Source organism: Anoplopoma fimbria, chromosome 7 (genome assembly GCF_027596085.1).
Source record: "Anoplopoma fimbria isolate UVic2021 breed Golden Eagle Sablefish chromosome 7, Afim_UVic_2022, whole genome shotgun sequence".
NCBI classification, from domain to species: domain Eukaryota; kingdom Metazoa; phylum Chordata; class Actinopteri; order Perciformes; family Anoplopomatidae; genus Anoplopoma; species Anoplopoma fimbria.
Window position 1 is genome coordinate 9,879,207 of NC_072455.1, and position 23,311 is coordinate 9,902,517.

Consider the following 23,311-nt stretch of genomic DNA (forward strand, 5'->3'; position numbering starts at 1 on the left):
TAAAAAATATTTGAACCAAAGATGTGATAACAATTTAGGATCTTGCAACGGGCAAAGTGTAGGGGGAGCTGAAGGATGGGATTTGGGTTGGGGGTAGGGATGTCGAGATAAGCTGATTTTACTGCAACAGCGGTCATAAAAGTCACAGTTTCATAACTGAAGAACTGAAGATGCTACGATATCTATGGGTCCTGATTCCTGCATTGTTGCCCTGTGAAAATGAGCCTCGCGAGGCATGTTGTCTGTGAGTGCAGTGAAATCTTATGTCTTGTGAGACAAACGAGTGACAAGTAACAAGTGTGTGCCACTCACCTTAAGCAATGAGAAAAAAAGCTGTAAAAATATCAAAGTGAACTTGCATTCCAGGCTTAGAGCCAACAAAAAAGTGCCTTAAATCGGCAGTGTAGTAGCATTTTGGATATAAAATGAGAGTCACATGAACCACAGATTTATCACACAGTTTAATCATCATAGTGATAAACCAATCATATTTTTCTATCCCCCTATTTCATTACATCTAAAAAAAATAATAATCTGTTAGCCAGTTCCCATTGCTATTTAACAACATAGCTAGTCAGTTCATTTGAGATCATCACGCTTATCAGCAGCATGATGTGAAGTGCATTTTTTACTTTTTCTTTTAACAGTAAAACATTTCACGATGGGGAAGCGAGCAGTTCCAGGTTTTTATTTTTCTCAGTTGGAACTACTGATATTTGAATTACATTATATTAAAGTGCCTCCTACTGTTGCCCACTGTCTACATGTTTGGTTAAGAACTTCCTCTCATTGTGTGATGCTTTCTCCTTCCTCCCAGAGCCTTCATACAAGTCAGAGATCCAAAGTGGTCTGCTGGCCCCGCCTCAGATGCCGCTCCCTGAGATCCCTCAACCCTGGCTGGTAAGACTTTCATCCTGACCCCATGACCTATGACCTCAAAGTGCCTCTTACAAAAGCTGAAGAATCAGCTGGCAACATTTAGTCCTACAGGGAGCACTGTAATCTTTTCACTCTCGGTTTCAAATGTCCTCTTACAAAGTATTTACCCGGAGGACGTAACCAGACCCGATTGTATTGTGTTGTGAGAAAGACACACATGCACGTGCTTAGACATCTGACTGAATAGAGGAGTTTATCCCAAATACCAGGGAACCCAGTGTCACTTTGTTTCTTTCTGACTCAGCCAAGCTGCTGTGTTTCTGGTCATGGTCCTGAAGGTGAAGACTGTGAAATGAAGACTGTAAAGATGTAGGTCAAAACTGTAGAAAAGATAAAAATATATGACCTTGAGTGAAAATAATCCTGTCAAATCCTTCATTTTGCAATCTTTACAATCATTTATAGGGAAATAGCGTTTGAAATGTTTCGAGTCTAGTGCCAGTGCTATGAGTGATTGTTTGTACTTCTAATAAAGAAGCTGATTCTTAAATGTTAAAATTTGTCCAAACAAAGAAATGCATTAATCTGACTTTTTTCTCTTCCAATACCAATTCTGACACTCAGCGTATCTTCCAACACTTAGTACAAATCCAGCACCAGTGCTCTCTTTCTCTAAAGTTTAAAATATCTGCTTACTCATCATGGTCATTCACATATAAGTCAACATGATGATGTAGCTCCAGCACATCACTTTCAACACTTCAGTATTTAGCCTCATGACATTTCTGCAAGTCATCATCTAACCACCATTACTTGGTTGTTGCTCCATCTTTTTTCGTCTGCGTCCTCAAAAGCCGAAACCAACCTTCTAAAAGATTACTTCAGCCTCGAAAAGTTGTTGAGTTGAAGGTTAATCTTCATTTTCTGAACCTCTCTGTTATCAAGCTTGTTCAACATGTAATAATCTACTGTTATATTTAGGCCATTTTTATTAACAATATCATTGTCAACACTTTAGGTTGTACCAGTGCCTTGACATTTATTGACAAGCACGTTCAATAAGTGATGAGTAGCATCAGTAACCTAATACATCAAAATAAGCTGACTGCAGCAAATCATTGGAGCATAAAATATGAAAGTATTTCTTAATCAGAATCTGTCGAGGTTTTTCTTTTCATATGGGGGGAATAGGGACAGAAGATGTTGTATGTTGTATGGATTGTGAAGCCCTCTGAGGCAAATTTGTGGTTTATGAGTCACGGCTATACACATAAATTGAATTGAACTGTATTGAATCTGCTGTTGTGCTTAAAATCGGTCAGTATCTGCGCCAATACTGATTATCAGATCCGGATCAGATCATCCCTTGTCCAAACACAAGCAGATGAATTCAATCAGAAAATGTCTGAGCAAACAAGAGTACAAAACTAAGCAGGCATCTAATGCTAACATTTGATGCTTGCAGGCACGTTTCCATCAACACCAAAAAAGTGAGGTCCAATACCAAACCCCAAAAATAAGTAGTATGTATGAAGCATCCACCGTTAGGGTCAAAGGTCGAATTTGAATGTATCCCAGGCTTTTCCAGTAACATAAATGTGAGATAATTGTTATTTTTAGTAATACAGTGGGATGTGGAAGCTTTGTGATGTTTGAGGGTGATTTAACAGTCCCTTGTTAAGCAGTAGGACGGCTAATCATGGCTTTAATCTGTTTTCCTGTCTCACACAGCGCCTAGCATCACATGTCAGTGAAGACTGTTACATATCTGCTATAGTAGCTAAGGAATAAGTGTGTGTATGGGTGTGTGCGTGTGCGTGTGTCAGAGCAGTTGCCTCTGATGGAAAGCAGGTGGCTGTGATGGCTCGCAAACCCTTTCCCCATAACAATAAGCCACAACACCTTGTTCTACATCCTCACACATGCACACACACACACACACACACACACACACACACACACACACACACACACACACACACACACACACACACACACAAACACACACATATATAAACAAAACACATATGAACAGGGACTAAGGCACGAGGCCTTACAGTGCAATTTGTAATTAGAAGCAGTCCACAGCCTCAGCCTGCTCCAGTGACCCCAGTGTGTGTCTGGAAATCACAGCCGAGGCTTTCCTGGAAAACTAGATGAAAGAGGAGAAGTCCGGAGCAATACTAAGCCTCCTCCTACTCCCTCCTCCTCCTAGTGAGGAGGGAGAAGGAGGAGTAATTAGTAGAGGAGTGAGGTCCCTCTACGTTTTGTTCCAGTCATTTGTGGTCTTTGTCCTTGTAGCAATTTTTATATCCTGCAATTAAAACAACTTTCCCAAAAAGTGAAAAATAAAATGCATCAAAAGCTTCTTCATAGAGCTTCATAGCCACACTTTTATAAACAGAGCACACAAGCACAGTCAAATCATGGATTTTTAAAAACTTATTTGAGAAAGTTATTTCGGGTTCTGATACCATATTTCCCTTCCCTATACCCAGTCTGATACCTGAACTTATCACCCAATACAAAGTATCAATCTGATACCAGTGTGTTATAAACTAAAATATATTGTTTTTTAACAACCATAATTTCTATCTCTGTATGGATATGATATTATTGCTAACATTGTTAGCACTCTCTGCTAGCACCAGCCCGAACGGTACTGCACATGAGCAACTGTCACCCTAGATGATAAAGCTCTCATTAGATTTCAGATGCGGCAATTGTTTTTTCCGGAGCTGATTATGGAAGTAGCTAACGATGGCTTTCTAATCTCTGTTGAGAGAGATGCCCTGCCCCCATTTCCTGCCCAGTGCAGTACGTTTGTTTATTCAAAATGTATTTATAATTAACGTGTTTTATGTCCTTAGCTACACCAGCCGTGTGACGTTGATCGGACCAATGGTTCTCGACATATGCGAAGGACACACAAACAGAAAGTCAGAGATTCCTTCATTTATATTTAGATGATGCTGCTACAGCGCCACCTATTTGCTAAGTGACACCAAATTTGTCATGATCACTTAGACATCATATTGAAACATGTCCACTAAATTTGGATGCAATAGCCCCAATCCTCAGGAGATATGATATTTGCAATATGGGCCAGCCATAGTTTGGAACATCAACAATTTGAAAAAGTTACTATTTCCAGAATGGTCCAGAGTTGTTCTGTACCAAATTTTGTTATTATTGCTTCCTAAAACTCACCTCATTTAAACTAAAACACAAACGCAATGAATAAAGGCATTTGCTCTAAATCGTTGTAGAACCAGACGTCATATCAATCTTGACAAAAAACAAAATGAAACTGCCTGTGTAAGAGCAGCTGAGTTGCAGCGAGGTACAGCAGTGTTAGCGGTTAGCGGTTAGCTAAACACACCTTCCCAAACAATGAACGTGAGCTGTCTTGACTCTCAACAAGAAAGCAAAATAGGTGCATTTCGAAACATTTCAAACAATTTTCAATATTCTGATCAGTTGATAAATATTAAGGCTGCTGAAAAGTTCAAATCTTGTTGACTTGTGTTTGTGATCCATCCATCCTATCATTTCCAATGATAACATTTTACTCACCAACTCAGTGACTTAGCTGGTGGCTGAGCAGTTAAGCTGCTTCTTCCCTCCACTTTCCGTATAAATTTCGGCCTGCTGGTATGGCCAAAAAGATAAATGGTTAAAAAGAAGAAGGAGGGGAGGAGACTGCAATAGAGAAAGGAGTAAACAGGGTAAAGAGTTCAAGAAACAAAACACTTAAACCCTGCTTAGTCAGGTTTTAACCCATCAAATGCAGTAAATCAGCAGAATGTAATATTTAAGCATGAGTTTCTGTAAGTGCAGTAGGAGGAATGGGTATGGTGGAGGAGGAGACGACATTGGCCACAGTCTGTCTGTGACCCGTCAAGCTTCAGTACGGCGCCAAACCAACACTGAGAGCCTGTGGCTTTAGAAGCTACACCAATGCGCTGTCAACCCCAAATCCTGCGGCAGCCATTTTGATTACTCAATGTTATATAAGGAATAATTAGTTTAGGGTACTCTTGTGGATTTACAATGCAGTTGTAAATGTTTGACAGCGACCAAGTTATTGCACTAATCGCAAACTACCGAAACATAAAAGATAATAGTTAGAATAGACGTTTGCAATGTTCTACTTGTGAATTAAACACAAAACAGGAAGTCATCAAATTATAGGGACCACCATGATGTGTTTACTTGTCACACACAACCCTTAAACCTCCTGTGCAACTTACCAGTGTGTACAGCTACTGTCCCATCAAAAACATTTGACTTTATTACTGCTGCGTCAGCAAAGCAGCCACCCCATGTACATTTTTAAGAGGTCATTTTAGCCAAATCCCAGCGAATTAAACACTTTGAGCTGTGTCAGCTGTTATAGCTTATATAGTCTATGTTTCGGTTGATATTGTGAGAGCCAGACTTGTTATTGACTATCATACACACTAATGTCATTAGGGCTCAGGGGACCCAGCAGGATATCCACTAATCAAACAGACAGCCATAGGGACCAACTTCAGTTTTCTCGAGCTCCATCTGGTCTGCTTTGAACCGCCCTGTGGCCTTCCCCTCTGTGTGAGTGTGTGTTTGTGTGTGTGTATGAAGAGGGTGATTATGATGTCACTGCAAAACAAAAGTCTAATGCATAGAAGACATCAAAAAGAAAAATTGAAATGCTTGACGACAAACACAGCATAGGGTTACTAGTAAAAAACAGACACTTTCTCCAAAACTGCACCAAGTTAGAGGACCTTCTCATAGTCAAAACCTTGTTTTTAAGGCTGTTTCTTCAAGGGTTATTTTAGACTTGCAGATGTCACAAATATTGCAAGCTTTATTAATGCTGAAGCCATTCCACACCTAAGACATTATGAGTGTGTGGCTATCCTTGTGTGATGCAACTGCCAGTGTGCGCGCTTACGTGCATGTCTGGCATGATCGGCTGAAAACCGCCCTGTTTCAACTTGTGTCTGATCGCTCACTGCATCTCTCTTATAACCTTAGATATTCATTCATTCATTGTTTCGCAGTCAGCTGCTGGCTACTTTCACCTGTTAAGCTCTTAATAATCAATATTATAATCAATAATCATGTGTGTTTGTGTCTGTGTCTGTGGTGCAAGAATGAAATGACCTGGCCTTTTTTCAGACTCAGAAGCAGGATTTTTTTCAAGTCAGTTTGATCCTCTCCACAACCCTTACCTCATAAATAACTTCAGGGATCTAAGCAAGAGGATCCCTGCTCCATGTTACAATGTGCCACCCTTGAACACATACACACATGCATTTGAGCCCACAAAAAACAAGGTCTGTCTCTAATTGCATTATAATGACCACTAAGTGTGACAAAAACCCCACTGAAGTCTTTTTGGACTACAATAATCTCTCTCTTTCTCTTTCTGTCTCTTTTCATATCCAGGATTTATGCCACACTAATGTTGCTCTTTTATCTTTGGCATGAAATACAGTCCTGTCATCAACAAGCCTACTGCCTCAGCCACAGGAATGATTCCATCCAGCTGTCAAGTCATTTGAATTAACGTCCTGAAACATAAACTGTAAATTATGTGTGTTTCCATTAAGCTGCATTGAGGCAAACAAATCGACATCCAGATGGAGAATGGGTCTACATCACTGCATTCTACAGAAAAACTGCAGGCATCACTCAAGAAATGATTAGTCTTTGTCAAATTGTTGAGTGATTTCTTGGACTGGACCCCTTTTTTCTGTAGGACAATCTGATATGTTTTAATACGTGAGCTAATGACCATTCACTTTTCATTGGTGTCTTGCATGAGGGAGCATCAGGATTATGTGACATTTCCTGAGGTCGAGAGACAAAGCTCTCTTCTTTTGATGCCTCACTCACTCTTCACACTCCTCTTACTCCTTGTGTGAACAACAAAGTGCAACACAATAGATGCCTGACAGCTGATGGTTAGCTTATGTCAGGAAATAGTGAAAACTGCCCAAAGTGACATCTGCATATTGCTTGCTTTGTCTGACCAACAGCAAAATCCCCCCCAAATATTCTATTTATACCAGAGAAAAGATGCAAATCCTCACTTTTAAGAAGCTGCATGTCTGTGATTGTTTCCTAATTGTTTTATCAGTTGCATTCTTTGAGCTGTTTGCGGCTCCACTTGGCTTTGCTAAAGGAGAATGTGGACCAGCCCCTTTGTTGAAAAACAAATGATTTCCATCTGTGTTGATCTTGGAGAGTGGTGCCACCCCCCCGACCCCTTCCTCCTTTCCTCCCTCGTCTTCCCCCAAACAGACCCCTCCCTTGTTATGCAAGTCAACCAGTGTACGGGAGTGTGTTGGTGTGATGGATATACTGTATACACACCAGCTGGGTTGCATTGTCCGTAGCACTTTGGGTCCCCTTTGGAATTCATTTCCTCCCCTCCTCATTTTGAATCAGACAACCCCCTCCGCCCCAAGCCCTTTTAAAGATAAATATGTGTCTAGGCTCAAACTCTGTGTTCAAATGTAGACAGTACTGTACACAGAAATTCTCAAAGCATTTATTTCCCTCTGCAGTTCATTGCCATGTTGGTGGCTGTAGACCAGCAGCTTTGTTTTTTTAGATAAAATGAAGGCCTGCTGTATTTTGCCAAACCAAATGTTTTCTAGCCTGAAAGTGAAACACATTGTAGCGAGTGGATGCGTTACTGTTCTGTGTCAAGCTACAGATTGCACGCACAGCTAGCGTTGGCTCCAAATCACACAATGTCAGTGGAATCAGTCCTGCTTTCGTATGTCTTCAGAAATGATCTGCCTTTGGGAGTTTGTTGCGTGGCCTGTTTTGCTCTCCATTTGGAGCTGATCATTCTGCTTTCGTGTTTTACTTAATTCCTCAGTGGGGTTCCCCTACTTTGTAGCTTGGTCAACCACAGCAAACCATCCAGTGACTTCAGCACTATTGTGTCATGGGCTTGAGAGGAAATTCAGCTGTTTAGCAGATCATATTGAAGTGCGTGGCACTTTGTCACTGGGGAAACCAAAAAAGTGTCAAATTGGAGATTGATTAAGTCTTAACTGTGGTGATCAATGGGATTTTACTAAATGACACATGCCCACAGCACGGTTAATCCTGAGGTTCAAAACGGTTTCAGCCTCCTTACACTAACACTCTTTGGAAAAAGTCCCAGCTGAGAAACTGGGCCACGAATGGAAAACCTATTTCACAACTTTCCCCCCCCACTCAAGTGCTTTTGAAGGCTTTTTACAATGCCAAGACTTTTTTCCCGACACATGATGTGATCCCAATGACTTCATAAAGCACTGAGGGCTATTTCTGCAGTCGGGTCGAGAACTAATACGGTTTACTGTTGAACCAGATGAAATCCAGGGGCGGTTGATATACCAAGTTAATGGACTTTTTTTGTTTGTCACCACTACTTTTAACTGGTAATGTCAAATCGTTCTACGTCTTTCTGAAATATTTGTTGTCCAGAGAACGGCTGCATGCAAAGGTGGTGATGTAAGGAACCAAAGACAAGACGGCAACAATAAAACAATCTAAACCTGAAGCAAATCCAAACACCCTTAGGAGCAGTGAGCGAGTGCTGTGTCCCCAGAGAAAGCTGCACTCTACAATGATGGCTTCACCTTCACCTACAGAACATTTCTGTAGTTATCTCTCACTGATACTTGACTACAAGTTTGAAAAAGAATCTGTGGGTGTGGGGAAAAGAGAGACAGACCTCTGTTGCCCCTCCTCATCTCTGCTGCTGGCTGGAAGCTCCAGGCTTTAGTTGCTGCTAATAGCATAACACACCTGAATCTCCATCCAAACTGTCACCGTTTGCATTGTGGGTAATATAGAAAAAGAACACATTGAATTCTATAATAATCTGTGTGCAATACTAAATCAGTGTAGTGCTCTTTTAATTTTTTTTATTAAATGTGTTACTTAGATGTATATTAGATTGGCCTTGTTTGAAAGTAACAAGGGGGGTTCACTGTAGTAATCTGTATTGAAACACATCTTGTTTACAATTCTTCGATCAATATCCGAATTTAAGGGAACATTTTATAATTTAGGTAATCACAATGTGTCTGGAATTGATCTGTAAGAGTCTCTAATACTTGCCAGTCCCAAAATATGTGATCAATCACATTACCATTAAGTTCTGCTGTGGGATGGCATTGTATGCTTCCTGTTGACCAAATACTTTAAATGTGTGTGTGTGTGTGTGTGTGTGTGTGTGTGTGTGTGTGTGTGTGTGTGTGTGTGTGTGTGTGTGTGTGTGTGCGTGTGTGTGCAGCAATGTGATTCTTCCCTCGTTTTTACGACAATGGACAGGTTTAATTCCAGATATGGACCTGCTCACCTCCAAAGCTATCGACCACCAGCTCCTGCTGACTCATATTTACACCTCATTGTGAGGTGAAAGAAATGCAGGAAACACCAAGCCCAATCTCACTCCCCAGTTATTTTTTCAGTGCGGCCAGCTAACTGGCACATCCGTCTAGTAACAGCACTCTGGTGATGTCCCGCAAAATGCACACACTTAACGTGCCGGCATGAGACAGGAAGGAGGAAAAGTGATAGAGGGGGAAGTGAAGAATGGAGTATTTAATGAGAGTTGTGAGAAAGCTTTTGTTTTGCCAGAGGTAACACTAGCATGGGTGGTTCATGTATAAACAGAGAAGTGGAACACTTTGATATGTATTCCAGAGGATGGAAGGTTTTTAGCTTGGACGAGGCCTTGAGACCTGCAGAGAGGGGATTTTTAAAGTATATTTAGTCTGCGTGTTTGTGTACAGTATGTGTGCGTAAGCCTACCTTAGCCTAGTTTGCCTTTCTTATTTGTTCTCATGCTAGTGCTGTCTATGTGTGAATGTTTTTGAATGTATGCTAGTTTGTCAGTTGGAGTATGTAAAAAGTCTTCTGTAGAGTGTGTGCTGCCAAATCAGATGACATCCGTATTAAGTTCCTCTCCCACACAACGAAGCTCTCAGTAGACAGCTGGACAGCTGCCACTGTTGCAACCACTGTAATGTATGCTGTGGTTTGTTATCACAATATCCCAACTGATAACCGAGATTCATAAACAAAGAGTGTCCCGGCATGTCTAAATGTGGTTGTATGAATAGCAGACATCATGCAAATGCTGTTTGCAATTAGAGGTGTCATCAGATAGGTTTTTACATGCAACCAGAGTGAAGAAAACTTGGACATACATTCGTTATGTTAGGGATCATACTCTTGGATAATGTGCTTGAATAGATATGGGTGGTGGTAGCTCAAATAACTACCGTCCAGCTGACCTTGAGCATGGTACTTAACCTCCAGTTTTACAAGTGGTAGTAGTAGAAGACTGTGGTTGCACTGTTAGCTCACAGATGTGCATTTGTATAATGGTGAGGCAGGGTGGTGCTGGGAAAGAACGTAGGCCTCAGCAAAACCCTCCTCAGGATAAATAAAGCTTTGGGGAAACTGAAGGTTTGGTCAACAGTCCAAAGTCCAAAGTTTTCATTAACAGCAATGTGTCCTTCCAAGTAGGTAATTGGTGTTAAAGGAATCTATAGAATGTGCATCTAGTTAAACCATTTTGGTTGTCAGAAATGTGATTTCTTTACCAAAATGAAGCCTAGATCGGCTCCAGATCTGCCTTTTTGGTTCTTTAGGGTCCTGCATGTACCTTTCTTTGAGGGAATAGTTTTTTACAAGGATGCTTCAATGAATATGATACTGACAAAACTAAAGACTTTAGTTCTTTACAAGCAGCACATTGCAAATGCCAATGTAGATCAGTTTTATTAATTTCAGCTTTTGGCCAGTTTGGTATGGTGAACAGCTCTATAAGCTATACCCGTAAGCCTTAGCTGTTTTTGTTATGGAGATTAAGCCAATCAGAGGTGCAAATCAGAGTTGTAGCAAATTGAGAATACTTTGCCATTGCAGTTGGGATCAGAACACCACACCATATTTGACTAATTCTCCCAAAATTTAACCAGAATCGAAAAGTAATCATTGAAATGGTTTAATGTACACATCAATAATCATTTTAAATGTGAATGCACCTTTGGAGTCATAGTTGGCTTAATGTTATTTATCTTTTGTGCTAATGATTCAATCAAGGCCTCATCCAGGCCTTGGAGGTGTTCCAACTGCTAGTTACTTATAATTGGCTTATAACCTTTTAACACCCAAAATAGTTCTCACAAAATCGGGCACAGCCTCAGTGAGGTATTCTGGCTTTTTTGACCATCAATGTAAACAACTTAACATATGTTTTCTTAAAAAAAGTACTATATATTAAGTCCCCTTGGTGAAGTTGTCATTCCCCAATAAAATACTGACCAGTTAGGAGTCAAACGTTTTATACAGCATTGTTCACCATCAAATGAAATTCAGAAAATCTGTTAAGATTGGCAAACCTATGTGCTTTCACATTGAGTAATTTGCCAAGAAGAATTGAAAATGCTGTTTTGCCTTTCCCAAGCCCTTCCTAAGGGAGTGGCTTTCCTGTGTCCACTCAGTTTATCCATTTCAGCGTCCCATTGGCACCGTTGCAGAAACATTTATTCAGTTCCAGAGTCCTCCTACGCAGTGCAAAAATTGATACTTGGCATAAATGTTTGGATGGGAGATTCAGGCCAGGGCAGGAGCAGCAGACATACCTCCCACTCGAAGTAGTCCAAACCAAGCTCAGGACTTCTTTACCACTACCTAATTACACATTATGACTGTGGAATTCTGACATTTCTGATATGCATCCATGCACATGACCTGCTCATGCTGCTGTTCTTATGGTTGTATCAGTGCTTCCTCTGGAAATGTATTCTCGTCAGGGAGGAACAGTATGCAGACCATGAAGGCACATGAAAAACTCGTTTGCTTTGGGTGGATTAGGATTTCCCTGAAGTATGAAATAATAAAAAAAAAGATATGATAATATTTGAGTTTTTGGAGTCTTCCTTGCATTTTTTACACTTTTTATGGCTCTGCAACATCCGGGGTCAGAGCCATTGTTCTTTCAGGGTTGTCCGTCCGTTCGTCTCTGTAATTCTGTTGGTACAATTCTTGTGACAAATCTCAGTGACTTGCATGCTGTTAGGATGAGATAATACCATAAGCATCCTGAAAGACAGTCTTCAGTTTGAAATATCAATGTCTGGGAGGCGCTATGGGTAACCAAAACATTTTTTATGTTTTTTATTTTAAATTAAAAAAGAGTCAGTATTTTACCGTTATTATATTTTATATAGTCTTACAACGGTTTCAGAACATACGCGCAAGAGACAAAACGTACAATGTGAAGAATCACAATATTAATTTTCTAATAAAGTATCCTCATTCTTTCTGTTTCTGTTCCGGTAGGATCGGAGATAGAATTCATGGATATAAAAAAAAAATCACTTTGTAGCTGTTGTTCTCTGGTAAATTGTCCCAACTTTGGCTGTCATGCAAATACAGAATTCCATGGTTCTAGCCACACTATCCATGGGGGAATTCCACATATTTGGGGTCAAAGTTCAATTAAGTTGAGCTTAATTGCTAAACCTGTGCAAAGGATGTAGAAAATACTAGTAAGTAAACCTTGAGTCAGATTATTTGGGGGGGGTTAATTAAAGTTATATCTAAACTAATCTCATTTGAAGCAGATGCAGTAAACTGGTTTGTGACAATTGACTGCAGAGCCCCTATTCAGATCTGTACTGGACAGGAAACTTCCATTTGAAGATAGTGAACAGATTCTACGCGGATCTGTGGGGCATTCATAGCTGATCAGAGCTAGACCGCAGATAAATACTGACCTTTGCGTGTTGTTGTTAGTGCAGTTTGTGTTTATGGTCAGCATAGGGACTATATGCATTGGGACTGTGGTGAACATCTGTTAGTCTCATTCTGTCGCAGAGTTATTGATCTGCAGATCACTTGTGTGATAGGGCCTAGCTGTTGTTTTAGGGAATGAAAGCAAAGAGGAAAGTCAGACTGTGTTTATATGCATGTCTAGATTCAAGTTTGGGTGTATGCAAACACATGCTCATCACCAAAGTGCCTCTGAGCTTTGAGTCATTAAATAGCAGAGCAATTGGATCACATTCGCTGAAGTGTAACGTAATGTATTTTGCTGAAGTTAACGCAGTGAATTTTCGCTTCTCTGCCTTCACTTCCCTCTGTGTTCCTCTCCTGTGGATTTATGTTCTTCTTTTTAGGGCTGGGGTAGGGAGGAAAACGCTGGCAGCACTTGAGTTTTTCAGGGCAGCATATCACTGCCAAGAAATAAGTTCACCGAACCGCTTCCCCTCCCCTCCCCCCCTCGTCATGGAATTAGAAAACAATGTTAGTTGTCATGTGTTGTGTTGATTTGATGTCCGGTTATGTGGTTGTGTATGTCTGTGTGTGTATCTGTGATTTAAACAGTCAGTCTTGTGTGAAGTCTGTAGGATGGATGGATGAAGAAAAAGAGTGTGTTGGAGTGGAATGATGGAACATGAATTAATTATAGTCTGATTCTGAGAGGCGTGTTTCTTGTAAAGAAATATTCTCGTCAGATTGGTTTGTTTACACAGTACCATTAAAGAAGCTTTCATTGGAAATTGTTTGGAAAAGGTCAGACACAAAAGACTTGGCAGGTGAACCATCTGTCTGCTAAGAAACCAGTCAGGAGAAGAGCAAAAACATATTTTCCATGGGGAAAGCCTTTAGTGTCGTTCTTTGTTCTTCTTTCATGAAGAAATATTCTTCAGTTGTGATATTACAGCATCTACGCTAACTTCTTAAAGAGCAGCCATTGTGGTTTGAAACAAACAGCCGCCAGTAGATCGTCACAGGATGCTTTTTTTCTTCATTTTTCAGATGATGAATGTTTTTGTATTTGAATGATTTCTCTTGGATACTGGTCATTATGTCCGTAGTCCGTTCCTTTGAGCTGCCTGCCTTTGTTGTTGAACCTTTATTTTTTGTTCGTAGTGTTGGATGAATGGCCGTGGTCGGTTATTGTTGTTCTTCGGTCCCGGATGGCGTACTCAGTGGAATGTGGTGTCGTTGACAATCTCTGTTTGTAATTTGAACTGTTTGACATTAATTCCTCAACTTATTTTTCGGGGTTGTCTGCATTTTGTTTGGGAATGCCTGTGAAAACTAGATGGTATGTCATCCTGCATGCTTTAGGTCTAGCATGGTTTCTTTCATGGCTTTGTCGTTGATGGATACAATAGAGGTGAGCTGGGTGGTGATAGTGTTGACAGAATATTGTGGTGATTTGTTATGCCTTAGTAAATCTGTCTAATTTGTACTGACTGTCTTTCAAGCTATGGCACAGTGCCAAGAATTCCCTATACAGTACTTTGATGAGTGCGGTTCTGGAGTTTGGTGAAGTCCAGTAGGTTTATTTTTGATTTAAATGAGAATGACCTTACAGCATGGTGGTTTTGGAGATGTGGATGGTGTTGCACCTGGAATGCTAAAAACGAACAGAGTCTCTTGTTATTTGGAGTTAGACTGCTCAATGTATTCTTCAAAATGGTCCAGGTTGCCAGATATTATGGTCGGTTTTTTGAATGGAAAAATGATAGAGATCTTTGTTTGGATCAGTAGTCTAGCAGCTTGGGGCCGCCATCTTGGATCTTGCACCGCCTCGTGAGAGTTCTGTTCACAGTGACATCAGTCCTCCTCATACCAATTTTTCCTACATGACGCACACTTTCTACACTCAGAAGTCAGCCATTGAGGCTGCAAGTCGGCCAAACTCTTTTATAAATGTTCCACGTTGTTACTGCAATGGATACTGACATCACTGCAGCACTGACGCCTCATTGGGTTAGCTATAACCAATGACCCATAGAACATAGAGTTTCATAACTGTTATGGAGTTTCTCACCTTTAAAAACTGGCCTGGAAGCTGAAAAATAAGTTATGCCACCAGTAAATATAATAAAAAAGGGGTTTCCTATGAGAGGAAAAAAGGTTTGATGCCATCAGAGCTTGTTCAAAATCCTTTCAGAAAGACTTAATGTTGCCACGTTACTGTAAGGTCTTTAAACTATTTTATGCTTTTTTATGTTGTCTGGTGCTGGCTTGTATTTTTAGATTGAGGCTCCTTAAGAAACATTGCTTTTGGTGGCCAATGCTACTCTACTGGGCTCCTGTAAGCTGTGATTTAAAAGCATCATTTTATGTTCTGTTTATGTTATGTTTTTACATGATTCAAAAAAACATATTTCCAGTTGTCTGTATGAAAGACCATTTGACATCAGAATCTCACATTGTCTATCTAGAGAAAAACCCAAGGACAAAATCAATGACAAACACTTCATGTTGTCCTTTTCTATAAGGGTGTAAATAATACAATGAATGATGGCTGGATTTAATTTAGCTACCTCAGTTTCAGGGTCCTGGTATTGTTCATGCTGACTCACTGTCATGTCTTTCTTGGGAACAATGTTTTGTTATTGTTTTTATATTTTTATAGATAAGGACAAACTGACAAACCTATTCACATAAAGGAACAACACTACTAGCAAACAACTCAACAAAGATAAAGGAAAAAATAAATAGATTTGGGGAAAAAACAGAGCCATTGTTAATGTTATCTGTGATAACATTAACAATTCCTATTATGACAAGTCAAAATATCTGCTGTGTAAAATGCTTGCCAACTCTATATACAAATCCAGGCATTATAATTGACTTATGATAAATCAAAATTTCAAGGTAACACCACGGCATACAAAATTCATTGGAAGATGGGAGTGGGTGCAAACAATTGAAGCCAAGACCAAGTGGCAGCCATCAATGCTGAGTAATGAAGCCAAGTTCCAAAAACTGCAGTTCTTCGAAGGGCCACTTGAGGCTGGACAAAAAAAAGCGTGTCAATCTCGAAAAGACATCCATGTCAAGATGCACAACTCTACTGCAAAAATAAAAACATGTTTACAGCCTGATGCAAAATGTGCTTGTGGTTTCATGGCTAATTTCCCTGTTCATGAAAGCTGTGCGGGTGGCAGATCTGTTGCGTCACCTGGCCCTGTTTCACCAACACTCCACCTCGTTGCCCATTTTTGGTTTAGCCAAGAGTTAGGCTGTGTCGTCACTGACAAGTAAGCAAGGGCCACCCAATTTGAGCTTCACAGCGGCTCTATTGATCATGTCACGGAGACTACGTCCTTATTTTATACAGTTTAAGGCTAAGACATATCATCAAAAATTCCTGCTTTTTTCCCACTTTTATGTATGCACTTCATGAACATACAAACACCAGAGGGAAAAAATGAGTGGTCTGGTCGAAAAAAAGCTTAAGCTAGGAGCATTTGGTGCTAGCTAGCTACAGTTAGTCAAATTTGTGTATAAAGTAGGTTCAAGATCATCTCTCATTCATTCGGACTCAAGAAAAACCTCTCACAGTGCTGGCCAAGATGGATCATGTCAGGCCACTCACTTTGTTGATGATAGTATTCTTTCTAGTCTTCCTATATACGTACAATGAATCCCAAAAAAACTGAAGTTACCTACTACAACGCTAAACTAAGATGTTAAAGCACACCACACATTAGCTGGTCATTTAGAGTAGCTTAGGTTTTGTCAGGGAAACTGCCTCAGTCCCAAAATCTGCATCCAGAACATGTTAACATCATCAGTGGAAGATGGAGGACTAATCTAGTGGATGTTTGGTGGATGTTTCTGCTTATTTGATTACTATTTACTTTAATGACCGTGACAAAGTAACATATAGTCTGAGGTTTTTACAATGACCAGAATAAAGGATATTCAAATATGATTAAAAAATAAATGCAAGTGAGCTTGAATACACTCCATGTTTTAGCTGTGAATACTGTAAAAGGGGTGACATTTCTTGTTTTGTGGAAGTAATTATTCAATCACTTTAAGGAGTTGAAGTTTCTTTTTCTCTTGATGTGCTTCGTACTTTAACTTGTCACTAATCAATAGAAGCTTCTCTTCTCTCTGCAGCCTCAAAACAATGGCCCTCCTCCTCTGCCCAGCTCCTCTCTACCAGAAGGCTACTATGAGGAAGCAGTTCCTTTAAGTCCTGGAAAGGCTCCTGAATACATCACTGCCAGTGAGTGATTTACAATGCACATCACAGATATAACGCACTTACTCACAGCCATACATACAGACATAGTTAATGGGCAAGCTGCTGAAAATAAACAGTGAATTTATAGCTTTTTCTGGTTTTATGTTTACTTACTTACTTTTATGATAGAAAATAAAAGGGAGTATGTGAAAAACAATAGCCTTCTTCACCGATCTCTCAGACTATGACTCAGACGCCATGAGCAGCTCCTATGAGTCGTACGACGAGGAAGAGGAGGATGGGAAGGGCCAGAAGATGCATCACCAGTGGCCATCTGCAGAGGCATCCATGGACCTGGTGAAGGACGCTCGTATCTGTGCATTCCTGCTGCGCAAGAAGCGCTTCGGCCAGTGGACCAAACTCCTCTGTGTCATCAAAGATAACAAACTGCTGGTGAGGGACACTTATGTACATGTTAGCAGAGCAAGGCACACTTTGCAGGGTTCCCACAAAAGATCTATGGACGTTACATATACGCTACATAAAAGACATTACATCCAGTTTAACCTTGTCCCTTTTTTCTCCCTCCAGTGTTACAAGTCCTCCAAAGACCACACCCCCCAGATGGAGCTGACCCTAACAGGGTGCAGCATCACTCACATCCCCAAAGATGGCAAGAAGAAGAAGCACGAACTGAAGATTGTCCACCAGGGGGCGGACGCCCTGGTGCTGGCTGTGCATAGCAAAGAACAGGCCGAGGAGTGGCTCAAGGTAACACAATGAACCTCAAAACCACTGTTACATGTTATAACACTTCTCCTACCAGTTTGTAGTAAAAGGAAAATTAGCCACCTTGTTTGTGGATGTCGAGTGCTGATGGTAATGTAGTCCACTGAAGAAATAACCCCAGTGCTGTATTGACCGAGAAAGCTGATCACTCCTGCTGCGGAGCCAAGCCGGCTGTGCCTACATGTATCCTGATGCATTTGCTAAGTCTGATAAATAAACCAAATAAACTCCTTGATCACCCTCTCTCCCCCTAAATATGGCTGAATATCTGAGTCAGCCAAAACACTAAAATGTACACTGGGAAAAATTACATCCTCTGCTCTCATATTTATGGAGGCCATTTATGCTGTTGGAAACGATACATAAGTGCAAAGAACAAGGACGCTTGTTTGGTGCTTTTGTAGAACACTAGAAGAATAGACAACTTTGACTGCATTAAAGTTAATTTACGTTTACTCAAAAGTCCCTTTTACCAGTCAAACTGAAACATCTGGTCACTAAAAAACTTAATTAATAATTGTGTAATTCTTTACTAAAGCATATTTTTTAAAGAATGTTTCCAAAATATATTATTGTTGAAAGTGAAGAGGCCTAAAACTCTGTGAACTGTTGAATAACTTAAGACAGAGCCTCTTGCGGCTCATTGCATAAAATAGAGAGCTGTCAAACATAGTTAGAGCTGTGGTACAACAGTGTCAGTGCTACTCACCATGGATCATTTTAGCAGAGTTCAGACTGGGGTGAAGTTTCAGCCTTAAAGTTTCATCTAGGATATTGTTTTCAGGGAGGTAAAATGAGATGCTCTGTAACTTCCATTTTTCTGCTAGCATTAAAGAGTACAGGGTGTAGCTTGACTTTCATTCTTCAGGATGGACCTTTTCCTGATATTGTCTGATTAGGTGGTTTGTTCTGAACAGGTGGTTCTGCTGGTCTCACTCTGATGTGTAGATGTTTGGTTTTTAGGCCACCTCTGATCACTCTCTCTCTGTCTATCACACATTCTTATCTGCCTCTCTCACTCCATCTCCTCTTTCCCTCTCTGACCTTTTCCGCTGGCTGCTCAAAAAGTCTGCAAAACAAACACACCCTCCCGGCATCAGTTAGGCTCTGGCGTCTTACGACATTGACCACCCTTGTTGAATCAACCAGTCAACACTCTGTCCTCTTGACAAAAGGGAAGCCACCTGAAATAGCTTTTAGCGCTTTGAGATGAGGGACGGAGAGGAAGAGCTGGTAAAGAATAAATGGACGGGAGAGGAAGCAAAGTGAGGAAAAAGAAGGAGAAAGATGGTAATGAAAGGAAGAGAGTAAAGGGAAAGGAAAGCTACAGCTGAGGGTTTCCAAAGTCGCTAAGTACAAAAATGATTCTCCCAGACGTTGTCTGCTGCTGAGGTGTTTATGGGATACCAATTTCCATATTGTGTCCTTCCCAATCCTTTTTTAGGAAACTTTTATGTATTTTTCTGCCCTCTTCTACCTCATCTCCATGTTGCCCTCTGCTACAGTTTGACTTTATTCTCTTTGATTCTGACTGATGCAATATCTCTCCTCCTAACTTCTCTTTTCTTTTCCTTTTTCTGCACTTTTGGGGAAAGTAAGTTGTATGTTCACTGTTTGTGTATTCATAGCTTATCTGCTCAAGTTTTCTTTCAAACGCTCCATTGACTAACCAGAGTGCATATTGTTGTCCAATTGCAAACTGGCATGCATGGCCAACTGTTGATTATTGTTATAGGGACAAGTATATTGCATTAACCAATTCCACTTACCACAGCATTTAAAGCCTAATTGCACTTCCAATGCCAGTCCCTTTATGGGCATTAGAAGATATACAAAAGCTCAATAATGAAATACATACAGCACAGCACAACTCACAAAAACAATTCATTAGAATGACCCAAAAACTCAATGACAAGCACCGGATCGTACATGACTACATCTCTGATTTCAGCTTAAACTGATCCCACTGATGATCTTTAAACTTGAACTTTTAAATTCTGTGGCTCAGAAGTTCCACATATTGATCCCTCCAACAGAAAAATACATTATTTTAAATTACAATTTCTAAAAGAGGAGATGAAAGATCCTAAAAGATGTACCCTTGTGAGCCAGGTATGTCACTGTGCACTGTAGGAGCCATAGACTTGTACTGGTGCACAGTATGTTGGTAGTGCTTGCTCAATTGCAAAGCGTCTTCAGTAAAGGGATATCCAGGGATGGGGCACCCTGTGTAGTTAGGGTGCCAACCATGAACCCACATTGCCCTGCTCTGTGTTGGAATCTGTGTCACATGTCTTTCCTCCGTCTCAGGCTTAACCCATTTTCTTTCATCCCTACTGTTGGCTATCTGATAAAGGCACTGATGCCCCAAAACGGGATAATAATAATAAAAATAACAAAGTATGCCCATTCACCCAAAAGAAAGGCAATAACTAAAAGCACTGTCCATTTCCCTTTTAGTTTAATTTAACTTTGAGCATGATAACAATAAATATGGCTGATATTCTGCACTCCTTCAGCCTTCTGCAATGCAAATCACATATTCATAGATGTGAAAATTCATAGATAAAGGAACAAAAAAGATAAAATTACATTAATTTAAACGTCCAGTGTGCAGGATTTAAGGGGATCCATTCGTATAAATCTAATAGTTGTATTCATAACTATGTTTTCATTAGTGTATTTCACCTCAAACTAAGTATTGTGTTTTCGTTACCTTAGAATGAGCCCTTCATAACTACATAGTGAGTGAGTCCTCTTCAAGTAGTCCGCCATGTTTCTACAGTAGCCTAGAACCAAACACTGGCTCTAACGAGATCATTTGACTTTTTACGTAACCTGAAGGCCTCTGTTGTTCCAAGACACACTTGGAAAGGGAGGGGTGTGTATTCAGTTGATTGCAATCTGCAGCCTCACCACTAGATACCATGAAATCTATACAATGGTCCTTTACGCACATTGTGTTTGATGTTTTTATGGAATTGTTATCTAACAGTTTTTATGGAGCACCCAAACCTACTGCACTCAAACCCATTATGTATTCAAGATTGATTTGTAGCACATCATCAGACCTACGTAGCACCCCAGTCTGGCAACGTAGCTCTCCAGTGGAAGATAGACATGATGTTGCAGTCCGTCCCACTCTCCGGCCTCTGAGCTGCTTTCAGAGCCAAACCCATGGAGCCACAGTCTGTCATTTCCCCCGCGAAACCCAATTATGCTCGCTCCAAGCCAAAACCATTGAGCTGAAGAGCTGTACACGGCCAGAGACAGTTCAGAATGCTTGTGAAAATGATGAGGTTGTGTGTGTGTGTGTGTGTGTGTGTGTGTGTGTGTGTGTGTGTGTGTGTGTGTGTGTGTGTGTGTGTGTGTCAGTGAGTGCATTAACCGACTTGCACACGTGGTGGTTTGACTGAAATCTCATTTCCCGCTTTATAACGCTCATCTACAAACACCCCTAGGATTGGCAGATCTGATGCTGGGTTGCCAGATCTGAAGACCAATGAGGTCCCGGTAATGCACACTGGCGCCCTGCTGAGAGCCCTCATACATCTCATACACTACTACTGAACCTTATAGCATAAGGATTCCATGGATATTCTAAAAGTGTGTGGTGTTTAATGTGTGTAGCAGACTGCCCTACCCCTCCAACAACTCCTACCCCACATGCATGCACGCTCTCTACCTCCTGCAGTTCCTCCACTGCATGGTCTGTATTGCCTTATGATCCCTTGGCTGCCATTCAGTAGCATGATTGGATATGACAGAGGAGGGAGTTTACCGTACATGTGGCCTGCATTACTCCAGGCATGCTTTCCAGGCTGAAGCAATAAGCTTGCTTAATTATGTGCCAATGGTGTGAGGAAATACTTAAGGATTTTTAAATAGGGGATCCACCCATGTATTCTCATCACATGGGTAAGGACCTCACATTCCACCAGCCCAGTTAGACACGGGAGTGCACAGATTGAAATCCCTCACTTTATCTAATGTAAACTGTAGCCTCATTAGCTAACGCTGTATAATCTTGTGTTTTCCAGGTGATGAGAGAGGTGTGTGTTAATGGGGGTGTAGACTTGGATAGAGCTGGATCTGGATCACCAGTTCACAAACCCGAACTGGAAAAGGTAAACACACCTCATATCTTTCCACCATGCTGTCGTGTTGTGTCCACCTGATCAATTTAAGTCCAATGTTCACTCTCCTTTTAGCTCTGATTATGTCCCACCAACTCCTGAGATAACTGAGCGGACTTACTGATAGGGTTTGTCACTACAAGTGACACTCTTTTGTAAGACGTTGGATCACATGTTCATATGAAAGTATTATTCAGTTGAGCTCAAGGTAAAACTTAACTCACAACTATTGAAAGCGAAACCAAAATAGAATCAATGACGGATTAGAAATAATTAAGATTTGATGATAGGACTTGATGCTGGATTCAGATTTTTATAAAAAAGCTACGGCATGATTCTGTACATTAAAGGATAGTTCATTGTGAATCTCCTTGTCTCGTCTTCCTCATATGTCAACGATGACTTAATTGGATGTTGTTGTGATGGACAAACAAACACATTTGCAAATATACCTCCATCCCATAAGGGCCTCTTTTCTTGAGCTGAGCTGAAGGGAAAGCATTGCGTTATTGTTGTTCATTGGGTAAGGCAGGTAACATAACACTGGAGACATACTGTACTCAGCACATCTGTGTGACTGTATATATACACATGTGTGTTTAGTGATGAAAATGAGGTTGCTTAATGAAAGACTGCTCCCAACTAGACACAGCAAATACCAGCCCAGCCTGATTATTTATCTATAGCTTTAGATGCTTTTAAGGATTTTTACAATGTACAATGTCATGAGACAGCTGTGTGTGTTATTGTCTTATGTCAACCTGTCTTTTTTCTGTATAAAAAAAAAGGATAGTTTTGTTAACTTGTACCTTCTTGGATGTCTCCATTCTTTATCCTCTGTGTGGTCTCCCTAACTGCCAGAAGGCCTCGTGTGACAGACCGAGCTCCGATGGTGAAGTGACTCATGAGAACGGACAAAGCGACTGCAAGGACCAAGGTGAGAGGCCAAAGCAGCAATAACTACACAATCTGTAACATTTCCTGGGGAAAAAACATAACATTTTCAATTGATTTCAATTTTATTTGTATCATGTCACAAATCACAAATTTGCCACAGAGGGCTTCACAATCTGTACAGCATACGACATCTGATCCTTGGACCCTCACTTCGGAAAAGGAAAAAACATCTGTTGCAAACAGACATGAGTCATTTACATCCAGTTCATGAGTGCGTTTTAGTTTTTGTGGTGAACATAAAATGTCTGAAAGGAGTGTCCTGGGAAACCCCCCCCCTCTGGTGCAGAGGAAGTTATGATTTCTGGTTAATTAAGATCAAAAGAAGAAGAAGAAATGGGTAGTTAGAATCAGCAACAATAGCAACGATAGATGAGGTACCATGCGTCCCTACTGCGTCAGGAAAGTGTCAGTATACTTACCGCAATGTTTTATTGACACTTAAGGTAATGGCATGAAAAGATATTGTTTTCTGCATTGTTTTATAGCAGAGGTGAAATTTCCCGAGCTTTCAACTGCATCATACAGTCTTCATCAGCGA

General features: G+C 40.6%; 1 protein-coding gene across 1 annotated transcript in view; it reads left to right on the forward strand.

Moving 5' to 3' along the window:
* The window catches only part of afap1 (actin filament associated protein 1), a 54,579-nt gene that overhangs the window by 15,204 nt on the left and 16,064 nt on the right, over positions 1 to 23,311 (forward strand). Inside the window, exons 3-8 of the mRNA XM_054601048.1 lie at positions 818 to 900; positions 16,825 to 16,933; positions 17,133 to 17,344; positions 17,483 to 17,662; positions 21,721 to 21,807; positions 22,678 to 22,753. Of these exons, the coding sequence (XP_054457023.1) occupies positions 818 to 900; positions 16,825 to 16,933; positions 17,133 to 17,344; positions 17,483 to 17,662; positions 21,721 to 21,807; positions 22,678 to 22,753 (747 nt within the window). The remainder of the gene's footprint in view (positions 1 to 817; positions 901 to 16,824; positions 16,934 to 17,132; positions 17,345 to 17,482; positions 17,663 to 21,720; positions 21,808 to 22,677; positions 22,754 to 23,311) is intronic.